This window comes from Perca fluviatilis, chromosome 16, assembly GCF_010015445.1.
Source record: "Perca fluviatilis chromosome 16, GENO_Pfluv_1.0, whole genome shotgun sequence".
In the NCBI taxonomy this organism is placed as follows: Eukaryota; Metazoa; Chordata; class Actinopteri; order Perciformes; family Percidae; genus Perca; species Perca fluviatilis.
Window position 1 is genome coordinate 9958935 of NC_053127.1, and position 20725 is coordinate 9979659.

Here is a 20725-nt window from a genome sequence, read left to right on the forward strand (position 1 = left end):
GAATACATGTTTGCAGAAGAGCAACAAGCCCACTGACATGTTTCCCTCCGTCATTAATGTTGTCTCCTGAGATTGCCAAATGTCATTTTTCATTGTTGATTGCTTGCCAATCTGTCCTGAAGTATGTCAAACAACTGCTCAGCTGTGGTACCATCAGTGTCATTTTTCTGACTTAAATTTCTCTTTGTTACAGTATGTTCATTTTCATATTCATTATATACACAAAGATACTGTCATGTTCTTTCTTGCTAACACAATGCTGAATAGCGCTGTATTATTTGGCTGTAAACCACTACTGTATTTTTAAGCGGAGCTGCCAAAACGTCCCAACAAAACAACACATGCCACTAATGCTGCTTCTCTGTATGGTTGGGAAACCTGCCCTGAGCCATGCCATCAGCAACTGCAATCAGAGCCATGATGGATGCAAGGCATGAGTGGTTTTCCCAATAACAGGCTGGATGAGCTGAAGGCTTGCTACACAGGTCTTTTTTTTTTATAGCTTACTATCACATACTACAAATTTGCTTTAAGGGGCTTTACAATCCGTCCAGCATACGACACCCCCTGTCCTTAGACGTTTGCTTCAGATAAAGAAAAACTCCCTCCAAAAAAAAAAAAACTATAATGGGGGAAAAGAAATGGAAGAAACCTCAGGAAGAGCAACTGAGGAGGGATCCCTCTCCCAGAATGGACAGACATGTAAATGATGTGTGTACAGAATAGCCAACAGAATAAAATGGCAGTATAGACGATCCAAATGATACAAATTAGACAAAATGGATATGGGACAATGTCAGCAGCTTCCAGGTGTCACCAAACCCCTAGAGCATGAGCCACACAATCTCCTCTCCACATCCTTCTGCTAGTTTACAGAAAGCATCTGTTGCCTGTAGCTCTTCATATGTTTTGCTTCTTCTTTATTCCTTCACACTGATCCACTGACAGAAAAGCACTAAATAATACTGCCATCATGTTACGTAGAACATATTTGAGTAACAAATATCACATCATTTTTATGCAGCTGCTTCACAAATAAGCCTTGATGTGCTTTGCCAGTGAAAAGCTTTTAATTTGTAGCAGCAGCAGGAAATGTGCAGTACAGCATTAGCAGTATCCAAAATACAGCTGTAGGGGAGCGGATCAGAAAAGAGAGAGGCTGCAGTGCACTGTGTTAGATGAAAAGTACTGTAAGAAAAGAAAAAAAAAAACGTGGGAGTGGAACAGAACTTCAAACCACACAAACTTGTGTTTTATACGGGAGCTACAAAAGAGAGCAGACAGAATGAAAAATGTCTGTGGACTGTTGACTAAACCCAGCCTCAAAATCCCTCCTCTCTTCTTACGATATACACTGTACCACTGCTACTCTATGGCTGTGTCCCAAATTCTGGGCATGGAGTCTACTTGAAAATATTTTTTGTCCATTGAATTTCTCATATTAGTCAGATTGGTGAAGCCAGTTTGTCGGCCTGCTACAAGCTTCGGATCAGTGCTTCATTAGTGCTGAAACACCGCTGACCTCTCCAGTCTGGTGTGGATTTGAGGCACAGTCAGGCTACAAAAGGGTGCCCCCCCCAGTCAAATTCCATTTATATCTCCAAGAGGGTGCCTTCAAACAGACAACAAAGTGCTAATCCAACTAGTAAACTCAGTGTCTATGTACTGTATCACGGTAATGATAAAAGCATCAATATAACTTCCATTTATCTGCACTAAACTTCATTAATAAACATATCCAAGCTGCTAACAAGGTAAAAAAGGGAGGGTAACTGTTAACAACATAAATAGTGTTTAATAGCAAATAAAGATGAATGTAAAAATACAATTAATCAATTGGAGTTCATTTTCAATTGACTGAAAAGAAAAAAAAAAAAATCCAACTTTTTTCTTTTTCAATCCATCTGAATTATTTAACTCGCTGTGTGATTTGTTTGTGCGTTCAGTTGTATCTTCGAGTACTCACATAGCCTATTAGTCATATTTTTGCTTCACACAGATTAATAGCGGGGGCTGGTTGTTTGACAGATTGCATTGCTGTGCATTCTTCGAGCTCTTTCTTAGACAGACACCTTCGTCATCAGTTGTTTGTCACTTGTCGTGGCCCCTGAGGAGTAAGCCTGCTTTGCCCTGCGTGTGTCAGGAGATGATGGCGAGATATCCCCTTTTCTGCTTTCTCACGCTGTTCTGCAGCTGCCTGACTCAACATAATATCCACACGACTTGCTTACACATTTAAAATGGTTGAGTCAGTAGCCGTACAAGATGTTTTCCACCTGCACCTGTGATTTTTCTCCAGTTTGAGCATCCTCCAACAAACATTGTGTTCACGCGTCAAAGAAGAAAATGCTGCACATTCTGCTGTGAAAATATCTTGCATACTCATAGTACATGACTTTATTCCAGTTCTGGAAGTTAGAGCCAGACGTGCACGGCTTGTTTAGTTGCTATCTTTGATACTCCAGCCCCATTTCTAATAAAGTAATAAAGTGTTTGGACTCCTTTCAGATTTTATAATCTGTCAGAAACGTAACTGGCTGTTAAGCTAAATGATCTTGCTGAAATCCACTGTCCGAAGAATTGACTAATTCAATCAAACAAACTGTATTATTTTATTATCTGAAGGTAAAAGCAGTAATTTGATCTCCAACAGGTAGCATTCCGGGATGAGAGAAAAACATGCTCTGGTTTATTGGCATTTCTTTAAACCAATCACAATCGTCATGGGCGGAGCTAAACTCCGCACCGAGCCGCTGCAAAATAGTTGTGCGAGAAAAAACTCAGATTGGACAGATAGTCTAGCTAGCTGTCTGGACTTACCCTGCAGAGATCTAATCCAATTCTAATTTAAAATTCCAACACAAAGAAAGCGGAAGGAAACAGAGAAGACATTCATCCGGCGGAATTTCCTGCGGCACTGGAGCAATCCCAGAAGTGGAATGTCAAGGATATAGACTACCTTACTACCTACTTTGCTCCCGTCATAATTACTACCGCCACTAGAGGGCACTGCCTATATAAACGTAAATGTGCGTCGAAATTGCTGCTTGAACAAACGACTTCTGGGGTCATTTTTTGGGCAAGGACAGTCTCCATTTGAATTGTGGTACTGGCAGTCTTCTTCATTAATGTGAACTATGCAGCCTTAAGACAAATACAACACTTGCATAGATGAAACAGGTTGCAACTTAACTAAATCAAAAATGATATATATAAACTGTGCTTACCAGAAAAATGACAGCATTCACTTTTGTGAGCACAATAATTGTAATCAATAATTAATTGGGAAAAATGGCCAAAGCTACAAAATAACTTCCAAGTTGTAATAAACGGGAATGGTCCTTTAAACGTGCCCCAGTCTTTGTTTTTGTATTGCTTTATATTCAGGACACATTGATGCTTAAAGGAGACACTAATGAATCTTGATATGGTAGAGATATGGCAGACAGATGCTGCAGTGCCTTCTACCTCCCTCCCCTATTCTTTAATTCTCTCTCTCCTTCGCTGCCCTATTCCACCCCGGTGAAGGCTCTCCGCTCACTTTTGTTTATCAGGCAGGGGATATAGAAGCACCTCCGCCTCCCCCCTTCCCAACACTCTCCCGCTCTGTCTTTCTTCCCTGAAAGATATTTCCAAATGAGTGAGCCCAGAACCCAGCTGCCTCTCTGACGCATTAATCACTTGGCTGCCACCCCCTTCACTCCTACATGCGCATACACACTGGGTTCACACACACAAACACACACACGCACACACACACTCTCACTCACGGGTTAACCTGGTTTGACCCACACAAGTAAAGGCATGTTCGGCCACTGTGTAATATAAACGCATGTCAACGCACACGACTTGAGCAGGTAGAGAGAGAACACCGCAGGATGATGCACACATACACAAAGCATCCGCCCACCACTCAAGTGATCTTGACTCTACACTACACCAACTCCCTCTCTCTCCACCCAGCCATGGCTCCCACATGACCCTCCATTTTCCTCATCATTAGCGACACCAACCAGCAGCCGCATTCCATCCGTCCATCCCTCCCCCTTACCCTCTCTGCCTCCCTCGCCGCATCTCTGTTTACTTCTTCGATTTCTTTATTTGAATCCGGCAGAATACCTCCCCGCTGTCTCCTCCTGAGCAAAGAGGGGCATAAAAGGCGGGAGAAAGTGAGGCAGAATAGGGGAAGAGAAGGGAGGAAAGCCTGCTTTAGATGTTAATTTGTAGGAAATCATATGTAAAGTGATGCACCTGGTTTATGTAACTACCCCGTAGGAGATGAGTGGAGGATGTTACACATCCTGACAGTGAAACCGCTTGATGAGGCTGCAGTCATGAATGTCATGAACTCATCAAGCTCATGTAGGCTAATGCAGTTTGTAGCGATATGATTATTTTTGGACTAATGAGATTAACTTTCAGAAACACTTACAGCTGCACTAATGAATATATATATATATATTATTATATCAGCTGCTGCTCCCCTCAGCTCAATGGCAGTTTTAGGCGTGTTTTAGCTCAATGCTGTAGTTATCCAACCTGCAAACATTGCTCAGTCCCTCCAGAAAAACGCGATTATGCGATCGCATAATTCAATGCATAATCAGCCAAAGTCCGCATATTTATGCGGGGGCCGCATTTTTTTCAAATACGCCGCACTTTCGCCGCATAAATTGCCGATTTCCACGCAAAATATGCGGGGCTTGCATGATTTCATAATCCCCGCATTTTCCGATTTCGCAAAAAGTCACACACATCTTAGCAGAAAGTTGAAAAATGTTGCGTTTACTTCACACAAGAGCAGCCATTTTCCCCTGTTGCCATGGGAACGGTACGAAGTGACGTAATTACGTGACGTGCACATCATCGAAAATCAAACCGCAATTTTTGCAAGTTCCCACAATTTCATCGCATAAAATTGCTTAACCCTTGTGTTGTCCTTTGGGTCCCAGTGACCCGAAGGACAACACAAGGATTATGTACTTCCCTTTACTTTGTTGAGAATTGCTCTCTAAACAAGGGTTAATACAGCACCTTAGTTCTTGTTTGTACAGCATTTTGGTCAGCTTAAACTGTGTTTAAATGTGTTCTAGAAATAAACTTTACTTACTTACTTTACAAGAAACAGGGTTTAGAGAGCAATTCTCAACAAAGTAAAGGGAAGTACATAATCCTTGTGTGGTCCTTCGGGTCACTGGGACCCGAAGGACCACACAAGGGTTAAAAATCCCGCATATTCCATCACATTTTTTAAGAAAACGTGCCGCATAATCAAGGATTTTTGCCCGCAACAATCACAAAAAAACTCTGAAGGACTGATTGCTCTCAAAAACTTTGTTTCCAGATGTAACAGTCTGTTGTTGTTGTTGTCGTTGTAGTCAGTGAAAAGACTATTAAACCTGACATACTGTAAACACAATGTTAGCGATTAGCAGCTAAAGAGAGATATTTTCCTCATACGCTGGAGAAGAAACTAGAGTGAAAATGTGACTTACATTAGTCAGGTATAGCCAGAAATTACTCCAATGAATCATAATGTTGCCCTGTGTCTTCTGTAGTGTTTTCACAATACTGGACTCTCTAACTTCGATACAATACCTTTCTCTACCTTTCATCTAATGTCACTATGACAATACAATTTCTCCTTTCAAAATCAAAGTGGCAGTTTGTCATGAAATGTACGGAGCACATTGATGTTCCCAAGGTGATGAACCTTAACCTGGTTCCACACCTCTGAATCACCACTCACATCTCCAGTTTTCTCCACGTTTCAAGTGAGTCCAGTGTTTTTCTCTTTGAAAGATGTGGGAAATGAGCCATCAATCAGAGCTTTGTGTGTAAGATTAAGAAAAAGGGACATCTTGTTCCAGATCCAGAAAAATAGCTACACATAAAACATAGGGTCCTTCCTGGTGTCACCCTCAGTACAAACAAGTAGCTGTTGTTTGCATCTAAGAGTTTGGCATTCGCAGTTGTAGTGAACATTGCACCCTCTAGGGGACGCTAGCGAGGTGCTTTTAAACTCTAGTTTTGATGTTACCTTATGGAATCTGTGTTGAATTTCTCTGAACATCCATTTAGTTGCATGCTTGCAACAACACTCTAAAATCAATTTTGAAACAGCTGTTGCATATTTATCAATAATGACTATATAATTACCCTAATTTTCCCAAAGACTACATTACATTATACTAACACTGGACTAAACTGACATACATATTTTAACTCCAGGCATTGCAGCTTCCTTAATCTAATGTGATTATTTCCATTCATATGCAATGCTTGATATACATGTTTGTAAAACTTGCACTTTTTTTCTGATTTGAAATTGCTGCAAAATTGGCTGGAGAAAACACAAAACAAAGAGTGGATGAACATAGGATCTAAGAGAAGTCAAATAAATAGAAAATAAATAAATAGGAGGTTTTTTTAAATGTAATGTTATCATAAACAAACAAGAATGTTGCAGCACACTTAAAGCTGTAAAAGCCTTTTTATTTACTGCCATTGTTGAAATGTGCTTTGCGCTCATTAAGCTCAGCAAGTAACAAAGGTGTGTTGTGCAGCATACAGAAGCAGTGGTAGCACAAAAGACACTTGTGTGTGTGTGTGTGTGTGTGTGTGTGTGTGTGTGTGTGTATATGTAGTGGGGGCTGGGTTATTGGAATATAGCTGTGGGAACTATTTAGTAATAATTGCCGATGCCTTTAATTGATGTATGTTACAATAATGCAAAGTTATTTTATTTTAAGTGGCTATATGTAACTTTCAGTTTGTGTTGATTACACAATGTTACAGATGCATCGTTGCATGTCAAGTGTTGCATACGGTAACGTTGCCTGGATCAGAAGTCATGATGATTCAAATACCTTAATTGATGCATTAATTAACGTATTGTTCCAGCATTAAGACATGCATGAGATACTATTACTCCTTGTACATTACTACTAGTTCATGAAGTACTACATTAATGAATGCATGCTTTTTCATGCATGAATTCATGATAATTCATGTACCATTATTATAAAGTGTTACCCAGAATTGTATTCATAAGTTAAAAATGTCTTCATAGTTTTATTTAAAAACCTCTTGAAAAAGGCTTATATAGCCCTCACAGGTATTGAAGAAGCACACAGTGAATGCAGCCATTTGCATTTAAAAACATCAACACAGAGCTTCACTTTGTATTTCACAAAGGGACGGAGAAGACATGAAGTATTTATTCTGGGATCACAAGGAAATATTTTGACCTTATTTTGAATTGACAAATCTATTTATATGATCATGGTTGTGACTGTTTGCTATGTGAAGAACATGTCAGTCAATAACATTATGTCAGTACAGTACTTTACTTGTTTCTCAGCAAAAACCTACTGTTTGTCCTGGAGCACATGCTAGCAGAAGATGAGATTAAACCAAAACAAGTGCCTCACATGTAGTATTAGTTATAGTGGAATCAGGCAAAATGTAATTTCCTATTTCTCAATTCCTTCATGTCAGAGGGTGCCACCATAAGAAAAGATCTGCTCATAATTGTACATAATACATAATTGTATTCATAAGTTAAAAATGTCTTCATAGTTATTGAAAAAACTCTTGATTAAGAGATCTTTTTTCTAACAAAATGTTGTAATGGTATAAAGGTGTTTCTGCAACTGAGTAAACTCCAATATGTTTAACTGGGCTCTGAAAAATAATTCAAAACATAATGTAACACTATACAACAAACCCTGTAACACTTCAAGGCTATGCCAATGTGAAAATATTCTTTCACCTCTGTAATGGCTCCATTGTTGTTAGGATTAATTTACTCCACTCAGGATTATGAATTTGAAAAACTGCAGCTGTTAATTTTCAGTTAATGACAAAATGCTCAAAAGTCATCGCATGACGCGTTGTAATGTGCAACCCACCAGGGCTGTATAAAACCATTTACTGCTCAATAAAACTCCTAAACGCATTAAAAGGTACATATAACATCAATAATAGAACAACACACATTTGTGAGCAGCTCTGTACTGAACAGAACATATACATCTTAAACAGGTAAAAGCTGTGAAATGTGATGGCAAACAGATAAAACGCTGTGTTGATTCCTTCACTTGTAAATATAATGTGCACCTCGGGTGGTGGGCTGCAATGACTTCTCTTCAGATAATGACTGGATCTTTTTTCATCTTTATAGCAACACATAACACATTAGGGGTGTGAATCTTCACTGGTGTCACAATTCGATTCAATTACGATTGTCCTGTCAATCATTCGATAGCTCGATGCATCACGATAAGTCACCTGTCACCAGTTTTCATCGATAAATTCAAGCAGTCAGATATATATGAGCTCCCCTTTTTATTGTATCTGCTCTTAAAAAAAAAATACTTCCTGAATGTAGGGCAGTCTGAACACAGCCAGACTGATCTCATTAAAGGAATACGCCACTGTTTGTTGAAGTAGGGCTTATCACGGTCTACCCTGGCTGTAGATAGGTGGGCCAACGCATTTTTTGTCTCAGTGCAAGTAATTAGATTGTTTTTTTTGTCTTTTGTTGGCTCACTTTTACTCACAACATGCTAACCTAACACGCGTGTGACGTTCTCGCGGTAGTACGGCACGTTCTTGCGATAGGCAGGCTGGGGGAACGCATATTAATGTTAAAAAAAACTCTTAAAGTGAAACTTTCATGCCATGGGACCTTTAAAAATGACATACAGATGTATCTTGATAATAGCCCGGCTAGGTTGCCTTTATACAGAATGCTGTGCTGCTGCTGTGTTATATAATAAGAGACACTATGACCGTGGATGTATTATAAGAAGACTGAGACATAATCAGAGCCTTACTGTGTAGTTTGATCACTAAACTGACCAATGGGATCATCGTCACCAAACTCTGTATGTCATCTTTTTGAGCTTCCCTCAGAGCAGTCTACACACAGATTAACTGAGCTGCCTCCTTCAAATCCTCACCAAGACGGATTCCACTGTGTGAAGTGGTCAGGCCATACAAGAATCTTGACCTTTTCTCAGTTGCCTCCGGCTGTCAGTCGGCTGGTCTAACACAGCATTCACACGGCAAGTGGCTTGGTTGAAGGGTTGTTCTCTTCTCAGAGATCGTGGTTAAAATGACGGGCTCCAGTCATCGTATGCATCAAATACATTTTAAAAAGCAAGGTCATAGATCCTCTTTGGTGTTGCCTTTTGTAATCGTACATGTTTTAACACATCAAAGGATTGCAAGGGCGACATGGCAATGCAACCACGGCAAGCACAGTCGATCAAAGTTAAACCAGGAAGTGGGTCTGTAAATCGTGATGGATGTTTGAGTGATCATTTAAAACTCGCCCTTTTTTTTTCTAGCAATTAAGTTTGACGAAACTGGGCTTTTGTTAAATCACACTGATCACCCAACTGCTCTTAGACCTATTTTTTGCAATGTGTAAGTACGGCATTATTACATATCCACTGCATTATTACATATCAGCTGCATTATTACATATCCGCTGCATTATTACATATCAGCTGCATTATTACATATCCGCTGCATTATTACATATCAGCTGCATTATTACATATCAGCTGCATACATATGTGAAAACATGCAATCAGACAGGACTTATACTGCAATCAGACATTGACAGAACATAAACACTCTCATAAGTCACTCTCACGTTCAGTCTCACACACACACACACACACCAAGACACACATAAACGCTCTGGCCCAGAACGCAAAGATGTGTTATTCCATCAGCAGGAGCTACACCAACAGAAAGGAGAAAATGATTGTCTGTTTAATAAGCATGCACCCAGATACACATGTTCCTCGAAATGTCAGAGGAAAAATTAATATCTCTGGATTGGTTGTGGTGATCACAAGCAGTGCAGGGAGCAGAATGGCGCGCAAATGTTAAGTACATCAATTTATTATGTAATATTCCTGTATGTTGCATCATGTTTCTGATGGAGACAGGGTATGAATAAATGCATGTCTAACAGTAGAACTTATAAAAAAAATGCAATACTAGTGCTATTACAACTAATAACACCACAGGGAGAGCTGGGGTAGGGAAAAAAAGAAACATTGACAGTCTGATACCCGGGTTAATATCTAATATTTTTAGCAAGCCTTTTATCCTTCCTTTCTTTGTCAAAATTATTTTTAATTTACAAAATAAAATCTACAAATAAAATCTATGTCAGTCTGACAGGGGGTTTGATTTCCTGATGAAAATCTTTCTCACTGTCACGGTGGCCATCTGTGTGACTGACTTAGGAGGCCTTCCTTATTGAATCAAATGGAAACATGCAGCTGTTAGCCCAGGCAAATGGAACATGGCGTTTTTTTCTTTCCATTGCAGCCTTAGTGAATTCGGGCCCCAGGCTAGCTTTGTGCAGTGCAGTGTGGAGTGTCATTGTCTGACAACTTTAATCTAGGATTGGCTGCCTCGACTTTTTGACATGGATGGCCGAGGGCTAAAAATCTAGCCCCCCTTTTAAGTGCCATGGGCCAAATATGTTACACGCCGTTGAAAAAAGTTGGAAACACCAGAGGTACAGGACTCCGCCTAAGACTTTAAAGATAGAATTTGACCATTTAACCTTATCTATTTGTATTTGTCAAAAGTATGAGATGCCTTTTAAAGGCCTATAGCATTAAATTGCATTATTCACATTATGCTCTTGGAAATCTACATATACCACTACAAATCCAGCAAATATTATGTAAGCCTATGTTTACGAATAAACCATAAACACGTAACACTCGTGTAGAGTCAAAGCATTAGCGACGATACCGGACAGACAAGGAGTAAGCAAACATGGATATTATGAAAAGAGTGTTTTCATGTTCAGGCAGTCACTTAACAAACGTATCGTAGAATCCATGGAAGCAGCTACAGTAGCGGTGTTTGACACCGTCCTGTATCACGGATATAGTGCACTATATATAGTGTGTGTTCGCCATTTTGTAGTGGTGTTCGAAAATCTCCATGGTAAATTTCATTCACTATATAGTCCACTATAAAATACCCACAATGCACTGCTAATTTGAGTGTTCATAAGATGTAACCTACATTTCACTCCCGTATACCAGAATGCATATATATATATATACACACAACCTTTTACTGTCCCCCTGGGGGCTCAGTTTGTTTCAGGGATGTTTTAGAAGTATTTTTGTTTGGGTCACACAAATAACAGGCGCATCTCCTGACGCAAGTCACGCAAACATGTCTGAAATCTCGTTTGGGCGTTCCCTATATAGTTCACTATTTAATAAACACTATAAAGGGAATAGTGAGTGAATTAGGGAGTGGTTTCGAACACAGCTAGTGTATTTCAACAGCTCTAAAAAGTCCCTGGAAGCAGCTGTATGACTGAGCTATAATCATGTAACTGTGACAAGAAACAGAACAGACTCAATGTTGCTTCATATTTACTCATATTTACTCATGTTGTTCTTAAATGAATGAAAGCCAGTAGCTTTTGGATCTAGAAAGTCAGGTATAGCATGCTTTGGAAAACAGAAATTTAAAGTAGCTCGTTTTGTCATCGTCCGTAAACAATAACTCTGCAGCAATTAGGCTATCCTATAATCAAAATAATATTTTCCAGCAGCTGAGTCTCTGACTCAACCTCTGACTTTTTGGCATTGATAGACACACATACAGTATGATATTCTACTTTTCTCAATTGTTTCTGTGTGACCATTGGCCTCTTCATCCGTCCAGTGGACAAATGGATAGTGATGGCGCCTTTGTATTTGTGTGTGAATGCACAAGCTCATTTGTGATGGCAAATTGAATGATACATTTAAACATTTGGAGGAAATGCATTAAGTGCAGCTCCTCAGACTAGCAATTATATATTCCTCCCGCCATCTCTGATGGGTCATTATCATAATGTCTATTTCAATGTGAGTGTCTTCTACTGTTCTCTAACTGGTGTGCAGGACTGTCATCTAATACTAAGTGTGTCTCACTGAAAGCTTCAATGTCAGTGTTTGGTTTGAAGGGAGTGTATTGTTAGTCCTGTCCTCCTGCCCCTCGGTATCTAAACTTGATGCTCCAACACTTGTCACATGTTTCAAAGAGCTGTGTCATGAAAAAGCCCTCACAGGTATTGAAGAAGCACAAAGTGAATGCAGCCATTTGCATTTCAGAATCAACACAGAGCTTCACTTTGTATTTTACAAAGGGACGGAGAGGACATGAAGCATTTATTCTGTGATCACAAGGAAATTTTTCCATAGAAAAATATATTTATATGATCATGGTTGTGGCAGTTTGCTATGTGAAGAACATGTCAGTAACGTTATGTCAAATCATTGAAGGTACCATCAGTACTTTACTTAATTCTCAGCAAAACCTACTGTTTGTCCTGGTGCACATGCTAGCAGAAGATGAGATAAAAACAAAACAAGGGCCTAATTCACCAATATCTCCTTAAGTTTTCTCTTAAATATGTTCTTAAGAAAGTCCCTAAGAAAAGTCTACGTCTGATTCATGACGTGCTCTTAAACAGCAGACTTGTTTGCAGGTGTGTTCTTAGAATGATGAATCCCAATATCCCGTCGCTCCTATTTAGCATAGGTAAACGCCCCGTTAATTCCCATATAAGGGCATGAGATGGCAGGGCCATGTTGTGTGCACACTTAGAGAAATGTCCAAAAGACGTGGTAAAGACTGTGGAGGTCTCAACTCCAAACGAAAGAAAAACGTTAGTAATTCTGAAGTGGAGGTACTGCTGCAAGAAGTTAACAAAAAACGAGACATCATATTTAGTAGCGTCAGCAGTGGATACAAAGCAGCAAATACAACCGATGCATGGAATGCAGTTACTCATGCAGTGAACGCTGTATCTGGAGAAGGGCGCTTTACTAATGAAGTAAAAAAATAAATGGTTTGATCTGAAATCTGAGGCAAAAAAATATACTTTAAAACATAGAAGATACTTCGATGTGAATTGAAGGCAAAGCAAGGCAAGTTTATTTATATAGGCCTAGAACAATTCATACACAATGGCAATTCAAAGTGCTTTACAAATGAGCAGTAGTGTGTATTTATTAAAACAAACAAACGTATACTTATGTGTAAAATAATGAAAATAATTAGTTACAAAATGGAGAGAAATGTTACATTTTAAATTAGAACGGATGAAAACGGTATAGCTATTTGTTTTGAGCAAACATGTCAGCTCTAAATTGTGCGTAAAAGTGCTCTTGAGTGTGCATAGATTCTGTTCTTACCTAAAAACGAATCCCAAATAAGAAAACATTGGTGAATGCCAGAATCTTCGTGAAAACTGCGTAAGTGGGGTTTAAGAACACATTTGTTCTTAATGTTTGATGAATGAGGCCCAATGACCCTTGATCAAAACATTTCTCCATAGTGGCGTTAGTGGTCAGAAACTTATGTACGGAAGAGGATTAGGGCCACATTTTCTCAGAACTCAACAAGGTACTTTAAAATGAGAATTGTTTGTCCTCTTTCTTTAACCACTCCTTTACTCCAATGCCATTACGTTTAGTCACAACCCAGCTTAATAACAGTTTTTTGGGAGGGTTTTGTTTTTTTGCAGATGAGATTTAAAGAAAATAATTATAAGCAAATACAGAAATTATGTAATCCAAAAAAGTAAATCATCTTGATGTTCACTGCGATGTTTCAATAATATACTTCTTCATTTAAATAACACATGAAAATGAATTGAAGCCCGTGGATGGGTGCCTGTAAAAGGAATATAAAACCACTTCTAAAACACAGCAGCATACTTACTAAAAGGTTAGCTCTGCTGTTAACTGTATGTGATTAAATGGACTAAAACATATAAAACCACTGGTATGGTCCTTTTAATACAAAAAAGCCTTTGTGAAAACCCATTGGTCATATTCAATAGACAACATATTATACAATGAAAAGTTGTCCTATAATAAACTGTTCTATTTACAAGCTTTGGCCCTTGTTTTTTCCCTTTTGTTTTTGTGGCACACCTCCCCCTCAATACTTTTTGAAAAGCTTCATGTTGCAGCTTCAAACAGCATTCGCCCTCCACGATGTCAAAAGTGCTTTTTCTGTAGCACCTTTGACAGTGTCCTTGGTGGCCAACACACATGCTCGTTGTTGGCCATTAATTAGAGTAAGGCCCCGCGCCTCCCCTCACCATCTTCCAGTGTGTCAGAGTTGTTTATTTATCACAACAGGAACAATTAGGCAGCTGACAAGGCGGCTGCCGTTTGAAGTCCGTCGTACTACCTCCACTGGCTTAAAATGCAACTTAGCAGACACCTTGCAGCACCCTGCTGCTGCCTTGTAACCTTCAGCGGATGCCTTGGAATGCATTCTGTAGCGTGTTAGCGTATTATCATAACCAGATGCCCACCCCGCCGCCCACCTCTGCACATGTTTGAAAAATGAGGATCTGTCTTGAATATTAAAGATGCCGAGGTTCATTTATTTAGGGCTGTGTTTGGGCCACCAAGGGATGCTCATTTGAATCTCGTTTGTTAAGCTGTCTATCCTTATCTGTCAGCATCAGAGGATGCAATTTCTCTCTTCCCTCCTCATCCTCCTTGTCTCCTAAATGGCAGGGATATTTAGAGGTGCTTGACAACTGAGGCATGCAAATCAGCAGTTGATGTTTCCTGCGTTCTTTTAGTTTCTTTCGCTTCTCACCCCCCTCCGCCCCTAACTCGGTCCTTTTAGCCTCTCTTAGAAGATGTTATTTGTGGTGCTATTTTCGTAACTATGTAGGAGGAAAGTGTAAGGGGGGAATTATAAAGACTTTATCCATATGTTTTTTTCTGAACCTCAACTGAAAGCTTGGCAACAGTAGCCTCTTTATGTGACCTGATGTATTCTAGAACATTAGCAGTCTGCACTTCATTTATGTAACCCTGCATCTTAAAATGAAATGAAAATGAATTCAATGATTATAAAAGTAATTTAAAAGAACCTGCAACCCCATTAGTAAGTTGCAGCCTCATATTGAACCACCTGTTTATAGTCAGTTTACTAGCTATCTTTATTTATAAGGTGGGAAGCTTGTGCAGTGTAATAATTTTCCAAACTAAAACTATAATCAGAAGCAGCATTGGGCAAGCAGAGACTGAATTTAGCGTCTACTGAGAGAAAAGGAAATGGTTTTCAGTGACTCAGATTTTACAAACAAAGTATCCGGTGGAAGATTCCCTGTTCTGTGTCATTGTTTCAATCATTCATCTCGGACACATTCGTCATTGTGTCTGGGAAGCATCACAAGGCCCTGATAGAAAGACAAGCAGACTTTCTTTGCCTACAGTAGTTTGATAACATCTATAACAAGCATGCTTAAATTTCTAACTATTTGGACAACCGGAGGACATGAAAAAGCACAAGCAAGTGCTAGGTTTGATTCTGCTTGTGTGTGTGTGTGTGTGTGTGTGTGTGTGTGTGTGTGTGTGTGTGTGTGTGTGTGTGTGTGTGTGTGTGTGTGTGTGTGTTGTGTTGTGTGTGTGTGTGTGTGTGTGTGTGTGTTGTTGGCCTGATAGTCCACTGTTGGTAATTTAGGCGTGTGTGTTTCTCTGTCTGTGTGTGCTTGTCTGTGTTAGTGTGTGTGCGAGTGAGTGTGTTTGTGTGCGCGTGTGTGCGCGTGTGTGCGTTGTGTGTGCGTTTTTGTGTGTGTGTTTTTTTTTTTTTTTTTTTTTTATTTTGCGCTGGGGACGGACATAACTAGTAGCCTCCACTGGCAAGCTGCCAGGTGTTGGTTTTGTAGCGATCATTTAAAATAAATCAAAGCCACTCAAGGCTTACCATCAACTGCAACAATGGATGCAACCCCAAAGCAAAGTCTGAGATGTTATTACTGTAGTTTTTCAAATCAAAGTAGCTCACAGCTTTTTTCATTTTTCAGGCAGATATATTGTATGTGAAACAAGGAAGTGTAGCAATCTAAGTTGCAGCTGATGGCGCCCGTGACCAATTTTTCCTAGCCCACTTGTTGAGTTTCTCTGGTCACTCTGGGCCTAATTTACTAACACTAGCAAAGTTTGCGCTGCGTCTGTTTATGCGAGTTCGGTAATAGCGCACGCTATGCTTCCACATTTTGCGTAGTATTTATCAACCCTGACACCCATCAGGCAATCAGCGTCTTTCTCCGCCCACTAGACCGTAAATTGCGCTGTAGCAAAGCGGTACTTGTGCTATGATATCTGAGTGCAGAGCTGCAGATATTACACTGCTGATGCTATGACTGTTTGAAATGATCCTGATGCCAATATTTGTGATGTAGCGAGGAGTTTAACAACGGCTGGAATGGGATGTGAACGCTGAGTGGGAGATTCAATTTCATCTTTGATTTCTTCCAGTAACTCTAATATTGCATGGCTGCTTGATCTGTAACGCTAAATGATGTGTTCACTGACAAAGTGTGATTCTTGTGTTAAAAATATTTTCAGCCTCGCCTATGTCTTCGTCTTGATCAATTTACTGTTGCCATTTCACCAGCGGCATAAAGGTCTACGAGGAAACTCGATTGCGCGGCTGGTTTAGACCTGCTTTTAAGAGGCGGAGAATTTCCCCGAATAGAGGCGCGCTCTTCCTGACAGTCTTTGTAAATATCACGGAATATATAATTAGGCCGCACTTTGCGCTTATCCTCCCACCTTTTGGGTGGAACTTTCCACTTCCACCGACCCTCCACGAACGCATATTGAAAGCGCAACTTGTCTCTTCTCGCTCATGTGGCAGACAATCTGCGATTTTACCCAAGTGCGCCCTGTTTGTAAATAGCCCGCATCGGTTACGTCCGTCTTTGCGACCAATTAGCGCCTGGAAACAGGCACAAACTGCTTGATAAATCTAGCCCTCAGTTCTATTTATTCCCATGGACACGCATTAAACAGTTTTGGTCTGCCACCGGCTGCATGCTGCCACTCATTTAATGTAATATTACACCAACACAATTACTAAAGATAGGAGAATTACAGGGCACAACATTCAAAGAGGTTTTGAATTTATTGACTTTACTAATTTTTCTGCAAAGTGTCCTGAGCATTGTCTGCAGTGCTTGTGATCTACAATTACATATGTCTGCAGCTTATTATCGCATTTACCCCATTTTTATTTTAATAATTTTTAATGGTCAGAACAGGTCAAATGGTCCTGTTATTCACTAGAAAAAAAGCATATGAAAAAGTAATTAAGTTAATCAGCTCAGTGATTTCTCACATTTATGTTGCAACTACTTGGGGGGCCCCAACCGCCAGATTAAGAAACACTGTCCTATCAATATCCATTGACATTCTTTGACGATATCCTTCCCTGTTGAGTTAGATGTTCTACCCTATGTGTTGTTCTTGATTTGTTAATGTCGTGCTCAGTTATCAGTCAGAGGTGATAAAAGTCTTGTTGTTTGACTTATGTTTCCCTTGTTGTTGTTTTTTTGCATTCACCAACACCTTGTCTTTGTCCCGTCCAGTGGTGAGTCAGAACCTGGTGACAGACAATGTGTCGGTGGTGGAGGGCGAGATGGCGATCATCAGCTGTCGGGTGAAGAACAACGACGACTCCGTTATCCAGTTGCTCAACCCCAACAGACAGACAATTTACTTCAGAGACATGAGACGTGAGTATCATCCAGCGTTATACGTCACATTACTGTCATGTTTGAGAGTCTACTGTGGAACAAAAGGAGATGCCAACATGAACTTAACAGGCTGATGGGACTATTGTTGTTATGCCGTTTTTATTTGGCCTTGTTTAATATGTAATTTTTGATTTGTAGTCAGTTTTGTTTGTTCAGAACCATAGACTTTATAAGAGAAGTGGACGTAGCCACACTGTAAAACTGTTCACTGTAAATTTACAGTAATATACTGGCAGCAGCTTTGCCAGTAAACTACTGTTTATTTACAGTATGCATATTGTTTTTAAATTTGAAGGCATTTTATTGTAAATAGACCGTTTCTTACTGTATAATTTGAATTTACAGTAATATACCGGCTGCAGTGTAATTCCCGCCATTTGCTTTATTTTTCCAAGACGCATTGGTATGAACAGTAAATACCTGTAATCTGTAACATTCACAGATAGTGCTGTAATATTATTTTATCCCAGAATGCATTGGCATTTACAGTATGATACCGTGTAACATTAAAACAGTAAGACACTGTGAGATTTTATCTGTAAATTTACACCAAAGGTTCACAGTGCACCCATTGGTTTGTGGACTACCGTTTTGAAGCTTTGAGTTGGGCATTTTGGCCATCGCCATCTTGTTTTTTTTAGTCAGAAGTGACCATATTTAGACGAGAAGGTGCTTCTGTAATTCACATTAACTTTTATATTAGTTGGGATTCTAGTTTTGACTAGTGAAAACAGGCTTTAAACAAAATGTACTTACTGGAAAAAATTAACAGCTGTGACTGTTTAGTACAACGGAACGCTGAACAAAGACATTTTAGGCAATTCACTTTTGATAATTTGAAAACACACAGTGAAAGGGTCAAATATTTAAGATGAAAACACATTCACAGCTATTTAAATGTACACAGTGCCATTGATACACATTGCTTAGCCCCTATCCTGATTGACAGGTCACCATGGTAGCGACTTTTTAATCACAGCCATGCCCTAAAGCATTTCCTGCTCTATTGTCAATTTAAAAATAAATTAGACCAGAATTCACAATAATAAATCATTCTTTATTGAAGAAGATTTAAAATGAGTGATTGAGACCATACACTCATTATGATAAAGTTTACTGAGGTAATAAATTAAGTCAGAAGTAGGGTCATTTTCTCATAGACATCTTTACAATCGGACTTCTTTTTACAACCAGTGCAGTTTCCCCCTGCTGGCCATTAGAAATAATGCACGCTTAAGGCACTTGTGTATTGGCTTTACTTTTCAGACCTGGAAGCTACGTCCACTGCCTATGTTCAGAACACAGGTTGGTTCGTTCCACTACATAATATAATTAACATAATTGAAAATGTAGGCAGTTAAAGCTTAATTAGCCAGCTGGTGTAACTACAGGCCTAGCTAATCATCTTGAAATAATGTCTGAACACTCCCAAGTCGTAATAACAAGAGGTTTTCTCATTTCTCCCATTTAGCTGACATGGAATGAATGCAGTATTAGAACTATGAACGAATCTTCATAATAAAAGTTCAGTAGATTGTTTCATTTTGAACTAACATCATGCTATCAGGATGACTTTACATACACAGACATAAATATTTAATCTGAGTATAGTGTAAGACCATAATTAATCTTTGTAACATTTCTGAAACAACATCACAACTTGTCCTGAATCTCTTTGACTTTTGTAGTTGAGTAAAAATAACTAAATTGAATAAAACTAGTGCAAAAGTATTACACAATTGCAGTCTTGGAAGACAGAACAAAACCTAAAATTGTCAGTAAAGTAGGCCTAGATTAGATTATACTTTCACTAAACATTCCAGATTGCCTTCATGTGCTTGATATAAAGTACAGTTGTAGCTGTTTATGAAAACCGTGTCTATCATAGATCATCTAAGGGGTTATTATGAGGCTGTCAGAGGAGAAAGTATGCTAGCTGGTAGCAGACTGTCTGCTACAAGAGAGAAAACATCCAGCTCTGCCGTGTCTTTATGTGATTGATATGGAATGTGTTTAATTATAGTCTGAAGCAGTTTGATGTGATTAGATGACATGGACATCAATCCCAGTGAGGTATTTATTTATGTCAGTTTCACTGGTTCATTTTGCAGGCAGTAATAAAATTAGACAGACATTTGACATATAATTTACATTCGGTATAAATGTGGTCAAGCTGCAGTTTGAAGACAAAGCTGATAAATTAAGACAACTATCATAAAATGTGTAGTTTAACCAAATCATGTGAATGGAGCCGGCAGTAAAGCTGTAAAACATTGATTAATATTATCTTACATTACTTGTACATCCAGGGAGCTGCATTAAGTTTGACCCACATGTCTGCAGCGGGACTAATACAGAATGAGGTTAATACGCTCTACCAGACATGTTTCCCTTTCAGCATGTCTGCTTTAATAAAAGCAGCTAATATCCCTAAACATTTAATGACCTGTTATGTTTATTCTTATCCTGTCCAATTATCATGTCACAGCTCTAATTAGCTGAATTCAGCTGGACATAATCTGTTCTGTTCTCTGTCTTGCCAGGTTTTGGTTTCTTTAATTATGTTTTTTAATCCCCCAAGTGTAGAGTGTTGATTTTAACATGACCTCTTTAACTATATGACAGAAGTAGTATGTTGTAAGTTCAAAATACAAAGTTCAAGAACCTATGATTCATTAATGACTTTTTTACTGTAGTGTACAGTTAGCTCTTAGCAGCCTGTATAGTATCCCTACCCTGTCTCCATTAAAAACATTTTTTTTACAAGTAATCAGCACTAGCAAATATGGTTTTGAATAATATGTCTTTGCCAATAACAAGCTAAAGTTTATATGTGTGCAACCAATATGTCTGCACATGTTCACTGTCAATGTATTTCATTGCAACTACGGCATGATAAATGTTCACTAGTCAACCATGGGAATCAATGCAGTGCTATTGCCACGCTGAGACATCTCACATTATCACAAAACACTCAACAGATGTTAAGAACGGCGAGCTGGTGAACATAGTGTAGCATTTACCAGGCATATATTTTACTCTCGAGATGGTGGAGACCAAAATCAGAGGCAAAAAGAGAGTTAATATTGGACAAATGTTGATAAC

The 20725-nt window shown here is 39.1% G+C and overlaps 1 protein-coding gene across 5 annotated transcripts in view; it reads left to right on the top strand.

Moving 5' to 3' along the window:
• cadm1a (cell adhesion molecule 1a) overlaps nt 1–20725 on the top strand; it is a 414371-nt gene that overhangs the window by 297013 nt on the left and 96633 nt on the right. For all 5 annotated transcript variants that reach the window (XM_039777288.1, XM_039777290.1, XM_039777291.1 and 2 more), the window contains one exon: nt 17453–17599. In XM_039777288.1, the coding sequence (XP_039633222.1) occupies nt 17453–17599 (147 nt within the window). The remainder of the gene's footprint in view (nt 1–17452; nt 17600–20725) is intronic.